At 36.3% G+C, this 7,395-nt stretch overlaps 1 protein-coding gene across 1 annotated transcript; it reads right to left on the reverse strand.

Moving 5' to 3' along the window:
- Nucleotides 1-7,098: 7,098 nt before the first annotated feature.
- On the reverse strand, nt 7,099-7,331 carry FOMMEDRAFT_150472 (uncharacterized protein; the record flags this gene model as incomplete). The annotated part of the gene is made up of 2 exons (XM_007261773.1): nt 7,099-7,239; nt 7,299-7,331. 2 exons carry the CDS (start codon nt 7,329-7,331, stop codon nt 7,099-7,101), a joined length of 174 nt encoding a protein of 57 aa, XP_007261835.1.
- Nucleotides 7,332-7,395: the final 64 nt, after the last annotated feature.

The following is a 7,395-nucleotide window of genomic DNA, read 5'->3' on the forward strand; positions in this document are numbered from 1 at the left end:
TAGACTCTGACTACATACTCTAGGATTTTGTAGAGGCCTAACAGTGAATGTAGTACTGAAGAGCTATGACTCAGATTTTTTAATAGCTACTTTTGATTCAATAGACACTGTAGGATTAGAAGTAAATAAAGTAAGAAAAGTAGAAAAAGTAGAAAAAGTAGAAAAAGTAAATCAACAAAATTATTTATTAGAAAGAAAAAAGTCAAAAACAAAAGTAGATAGTTCTCCTACTTCTTCTGATTCTCTTGATTCTTCTCTTTACACTTCATCTGAGTCTAAATCTGTACAATCTAACCTACTACTTTTGTGTTCTAAGATCTCAGAATGTTCAGAACACTACCTAGCCCTATTTACTACTTAGTAGTTTGTCTATAGTATTAAGTAGGGATAGTCTCAGCTGAGTTCACAGCTGAGAACATAAGTCTGTCCTTGTTAAAAGAGAGAGGTTAATAAGGAAATGTTAACACATATACTTACCCTCTTAGACAATAAGACTGTACAAGCTGTATGTTCCCTTCAGAACAAGTAGTAGTTCATCTGAGAATGTTTTAGACACTAGCTCTAGGTCCTTGTCCTCTTAGCTCCCTTCTCAGAATCCCTCTAGATTCAAACAATAGCTCTAGTAGACAGTAGATACACTAGTTTATGTATTAATAAGACCTTTATACAGGAACACTATCTTCCTACTTAATACATTCTACTTCCAATCCTAGTATACAATGTAGACAGAACTCTGAACCAGAATAGTCAGATCACTAAGTTTGTCCAACTACAGATGACTATTCAGGATTATGAGGAAAGTATCAAGTTCAGAGTTACTAACCTTAGAAAGACAGACATCTTTATTAGATTCAAATGGCTTAAGGCTTACAACCCTACTATTGACTAGTTAGAGTAGACACTTGTATTTAATTAGTGTCCTAAGTCTTACAACTACTTTACACTACTGTTCTAAGTAAATACAGACACTTCTAATGTTACTAACAGTTCTGATAAAGGTAACTAGTTGTTCTTCTTCAACTAAGGTAGATATGTGGATACATATTCTAGTCAAGGTAGAACAGAGTCAATCTGAAGAATGTCTGAGACAGAACCAGTCTAGAACCCTCTCAGAACAACTCTACTCTAAAACACACATAAACCCAGCCTGCCAGATTTTGTCTAAGAGTTCCCTAAAGTCTTTAGTAAAGAGGAATTTGACTAGCTTCCTGAATACTGTCTCTAGAACTATACAATTGAATTAACTAAGGGTTTCCAACCTAAGGATTGTAAGGTCTACTTACTTAACAGAGACAAGTAGGAGGTGCTTAATGAGTTCCTTCAGGAAAATCTTTAGAACAGTCAGATCTAACCCTCAAAGTCCTTTATAGCCTCCCCTTTCTTCTTTGTCAAAAAGAAAGATGAGAAGCTCTACCTAGTCTAGGATTATTATTGTCTTAATGAGAGTACTGTCAAAAACAAGTACCTACTCTTCCTGATTCAGGAGCTCATTAATAAGACACATACATTTAAGGTTTTCACTAAGTTGGACATTTAATAGGGGTACAATAATATTCAGATTCAAGACAGAGATGAGTAGAAGGCTGTATTCTAAACTAATTGTAAATTGTACAAACCAATCATAATGTTCTTTAGACTAACTAACTTGCTTACAACATTCTAGTCATTCATGAATCATATTCTTATAGATCTGATTAACTTAGGGCATGTTAGTGTGTATCTGGACAACATTCTGATCTTCACCCAGACAGTTAAGTACTATTACTAACTAATCTGAGTAGTTCTATAATAGCTCTAAGATAATAAACTGTTCCTCTAAGAAGTAAAGTACTCTTTTACACAGGAGTCAGTAGATTATCTAGGCTTTATAATCAGTAGAGGAGAGGTCTGTATGGATCTGGCAAAAGTAACTACAGTTTGGAACTGGCTACAACCTTAGAACCTGAAACAGGTCCAAGCATTCCTTAGGTTTGTAAACTACTACTAATACTTTATTTAAGGCTTTAGTACTATTACTCAGCCCCTTCACAATCTTACTAGCAAAGATGTTCCTTAGTAATAGGATGATCAGTATCAATCTGTGTTTAAGTCCCTAAAGTAGGTTATTACTAGTAAGCCTATATTAGTAGTTCTAACAGTTACAGACAAGTTCTGAGTCAAAGCTAACTCTTCTGACTTTACAAATAGAGCAGTACTGTCCCAGTTCATTGACAGAAAGTAGTGTCTGATAGTGTTCTAATCAGAATCCCTCTCTACAACAGAACAGAACTACCCTATCTATAACAAGGAACTCTCTACAATTGTCTGTTCCCTAGAGGAGTAGTGTTAATATCTCCTTAGTACTGTACAGAAGTTTGAGATTTAGAGTGATCACCTTAATCTCTAATACTTCTAGGTGCCTTAGAAGCTCAACTACTGTCAAGCCTACTAGATGTTAGAACTATAAGACTATAACTTTGTACTAACCTACAAACCTAGAACACAAATGACAAAAGCTGATTTACTCTTAAGACAAGTAGGTTATGAAAGGGGGGAGAATAATAATGAAAACCTTGTTCTCCTAGACAATTCCCATTTTGTGTCTAAGACAATCCAAGAAATCTGACTCAAATCTGAGAATGTTAACTTTGTCACCTATATACAGTAAGCTCTAAAACACACACAGGACTGAGTCATAGTAAAGTAGTTAGAGAAGCAGGCTAGGAATTAGGAGGAGGATAAGGATAGACAGGTTTACTAGGAAGGCCAACTGTATGTTCTAAAGAATCAGAAGCTGTAGGAGGACATTGTCTGAGCTTATCACAACAATCTGACTGTAGAACATCTGGGCCAACACAAAACACAGGAACTCATTACTTAGAACTACTAGTAGTCAGGAATGTAGAGGGAAATACTAAAGTACATAACTAGTTACAATATGTGCTAACAGACTAAAGCCTACTAGACAAGAGTTTAGACTCTCCTACATCTGTATTAGATCCTAGATCACTCTTAGGAAGAAGTCTTAGTAGACCTGATTAGTAAGCTACCTAAGTCTCAGAGTTATAACACTATCTGTATAATTGTTAACTAATTCTCTAAGTAAGTCCATATAGTTCTGACTCAAACAGAACTCACTTTTAAAAGTATAGTGTACATTTATTAGGATCATGTCTTCTAGTTGTACAGACTCTCTCAGAAGCTCATTCACAATCACAGACCACAATTTGAGTTGAAATTCATACAGGACTTGTATACACTTCTCAGAATTCAAGGGAACCCTTCTACTATATATTACCTACAGACTGACAGTCAAACTGAGCAAGTCAATTAGGAGATCAAGCTCTACCTCTAGATGTTCATCAATCATTAGTAATCAGATTGGTCTGAATAGTTAGCTCTAGCAGAATTTGTACACAATAACTAGTAACACTCTATAATGAGACAGTCTCTATTCTTCCTCAATCATAGGAGACATCTGTATTAGAGGACAGTTCCAAACTGGAACAGTAGTTCTGAATCTGTAACAGACTTTGTAGAACAGATACATAGAACCAGAGAGGACACACAAGCTCTTTTAGAGAAGGTAGTATAGGTTATAAAGTAGAACTATAATTGGAAGAGGTTTATAACTAAGAATTACTAGTCTAGTAACAAGGTTATACTAGAAGCTACTAATCTGACCTTAGATCACCTAATGAAGAAGTTGGACAACAAGCACTTCAGACCCTTCATTATTGAAAAGAAGGTCAGTACCTCTGTCTACAAACTCTAACTTCCAACAACATAGAAGTGTATACACTCAGTGTTTAATAAGGTTCTGTTGTCTCAGTATTATAATCCTAGTTTTCCTTTGTAACAAAGACCCCCTCTGCCTCTACTAGAACTTATTAGCTCTAAACTGGAATACAAAGTAGAGTACATAGTAGATACTAAGCTACTATACAGAAAACTCAAATTCCTTGTTCACTAGAAAGGGTACCCAGTTGAGGAGCACACTTAGGAACCTACTAAGAACCTTACTCATACTTCTAAGACAATCCAAGATTTCTATCAGCTTTATCCTAGTACTCTACACAAACTCAGCCTTACAGATTTCCAAGCCCTACTGTTCTGGCCTATGTTTGAGCTGCTAACCAAGTCTAATGTTCACCAATCAGGATGATTGGTTTTAGAGGAGGGGTAATGTTACAATTCTCTACTCTTGTACTTTTAGTTCTAAGGGTTCTACACTCTTCTGTACTGGAACTCAGGACTTCTGTCCCTCAGGAGTACTGTCTATAGACTATATATATACTGACTCTTACTACTACCCTTCCTTACTTTATCATTCCACTCCTTTGACCACCCCTTCATTCTTTGTTCATTCTATAGTCTCTTACCCTTTGTCCATCCCTTCATTCTTTGTACCTTTATCTTTGACCTTCCTTTCTTTCATTCTTCATGGCTTATTATTCTTAATAGCTTATGCTCCCTGAGTACTCTTGTGTAGTTTAGTATATATAGACATACAAGATCAGACTGGTCCTGTAGTCTTGATCTTGTCTACTCTAGGTAGTCCTGTACTCTTAGGCTCACTCTATATACTCTACTCTTGTCTCACTCTCTCTCTCTGCCTGTTCTACAAGTTTCAACTATGTTCCAGTGCTTGCATTCTGTATTTCTGTTGTGTAGGATAGTTGTAGCCTGGGTCCCCTTACTGAGTCTTCAGGTCCCCTCTACACTGTTGCTGACATAGAGGTTGTAACTAGACCAGATTCAAGTAAGGAACAAGTACATTATGAGTGTTAATTGCTAGGTCTACACTTTAACCAGATCCAGATGAACTATTAGAAAGTAAGAGTATTAAAGGGCTTAGTAGTAATGACAGTGTCTGTAGTTGACCCTATTCTTTGTGTACAAGTTAAAGTTATTTTAGTGTTATTCTGTAAAGGTTATACAAGACATTATAGTGACTAAGAGAACTAGCTGCCTTTTACAGGGACTGTATATAATATAATATATGATAAACTTGTACTTACTTTGAGTACTAGTTTACTACTCATATTAGCTAACTAATATTTCTGAATCTACAGTATTCTAGCCTTTAACAAGTAGTAATACCTGAATGATTCAACAAAGAATACTATAAGAGGAACTTATTAGTACACTGTGATAGAACAATATTAATAATCTCATTATTTGTATAAAGGTTTGTTTCCACAATTCTACAACTGTTAAAACTGTATCTGTATTGAGTAACACATTTTATTAATCCAATTTTTTAGTGTCACAATGTTCACAACTTCCCTTCTGGTCTAGTTATTGATTTCTTAGTAGGAATGCTGAGTTACAGATTGCCCATACTTCCAAAGTCTGTGTCTACTGTTTATCCACCTTTAGTATGATTGATTTGTAATCCTGTCTTTATTATGAGTCAACTTACAAAATCAATATTTGTACTGAGCCAGACATTACACTGATTCTGATTTAGTACTAAGGCCAGGTAATGCTCCATACTGTGCCTGATGATACCTGACTGATTCAATACAGAAAAAACAAGAGGCACGTTTCCTGCTACATAGTTATATAGCTGGATTGTCTAGATTCCTATGAAATTCTATCAGATAGATATTCACTTCTTATTAGTACATCAACCCATGTTGGCCACACTACTCAATATCAACAACAAAGTGGAGTACTAATATTTGCTAGATCTAATATACAGTAATACGTTTGTTAGGTTACCTCAGCCAAAACTCGGGCCGAAGTCGCAGAATAAGTTCAGAATGGGACGAGCACGGATCAATGTTAGTTTCACATCTTTCCACTACCATGCCTTGACTGGATGCAGTGGAACCGGCACCGAACAAGTATATAATCATGCGAGACTGTATGGCTGATCTCAAGCGAGCAGCACACTACAAGACTTGCATAGTAATTTCATCTCTCGAAAGAAGAACGAGAAGAGAATAAAATAAGAACAAGGTATGGTTTTTAGCACTGGTTATATTTTTTGACCTATGGCAAGTTTGTTAGACACTTGGTATAAATTCTCTTAAAAGTGCTAACACTCACAAACGTGTGCATGAAGGTTCAGTCAGGCACAGGGGCTAGGCGCCTGCGTTGCTAGCACGCCGACTTGCATATTAGATGAGGTGAAAAAAATGTAGATCTGAACACTGCTATTGGCAATAGGGAGGCGAACTGAACAAAAGATGCGTATGCAAACCTTTTCTAGGAAACGCCGAACTTAAGTCCTTTGACAGCACCATATGAAATATTTGATCAGTCGGACCTAATCTATTCCTGGCACACAAAGTGATTGGACTATCAATGGCCCCATCTCATGCTTAATCACAGCCTTGAGCGTGGTTCCTTGTCCTGGGCGTCTTCTGTCAAACTACAGATCAACTACAGGATCATATTGATTATGATGTCTGAACATGATTGGATTACGGAATATTGTGCACAGGAATGCTTTATTTGTTGTTATCAAGGTGAATAGTTTTCCTTCTCAACTCATTGAATCGGATCGAAACGATCTCACGTTTGTACTATCAAGGAACTTTGCTCACTCATCAGTATAATTCATCTCCTCTGTCCTTTCTTGGTTATGAAACACCATGGATTCTAGTATATCTCTGATCGGTCTGGAACAGTAATACATCACGAAAAAGTCTTAACAGTTGTATTAGATTATAACCTAGTATATTTTTTACTTTTTGTAAATTTTGTAAAAGTGATAATAACTTAGATAGTGGTTTTCACAAGTCAATTATAATTTAGTACAAGTAAAGCAAGAATTCAGAATAGTTATTAAAATTACTGATATTAATTATAATTGTACATATTGTCAAGATATACAAGTGATTATAACATACCTCCTGAAATAATAATGTTAGAATATACTTATTAAATTTTAACAGTATAGTATCCTCTTACAATTTATACCAGTCATTACAAGCATTTGAATAGCTTGTTTTGGCTTTGCTTACAATTTGTATTAAATAATTAATAAAATATAATTATATTTGATTATAGAATACAAAAAGATAGTAAATAATACATTATTTCTACAATCCCAATCCCTGCACCACCAGCAGCCTCTGTCTCGTTCTTTCGCGAGTGGAGTTTGTGTCAATAAAGGATTAATGTGTTCTTAGGCTGTTCGATGTAGTCTTCGTCACCAGGCCTTGATCGTTGCTCAGTCCCTGCAAGTAGAATCGCGTACACGTGTGAGTTGTAAGGTCGAGCAGATTGTGAAGGGTGAGGCTGTGTCTGTGAGACAGGTTTAGGGTGATTAGCGAGTGGCAACAAGCAAGAAAAGATGGACGCACCGTGGCGGCGTGCAGCGAGTGTGAGTGGTGCATGCAGATCGAGATGCGGAGCGTTGGACGAGCTGATTCGGACTGCAGACGAAATCGTGTCTGTGCG

The sequence above is a fragment of the Fomitiporia mediterranea genome (assembly GCF_000271605.1).
Source record: "Fomitiporia mediterranea MF3/22 unplaced genomic scaffold FOMMEscaffold_1, whole genome shotgun sequence".
Lineage (NCBI taxonomy): Eukaryota > Fungi > Basidiomycota > Agaricomycetes > Hymenochaetales > Hymenochaetaceae > Fomitiporia > Fomitiporia mediterranea.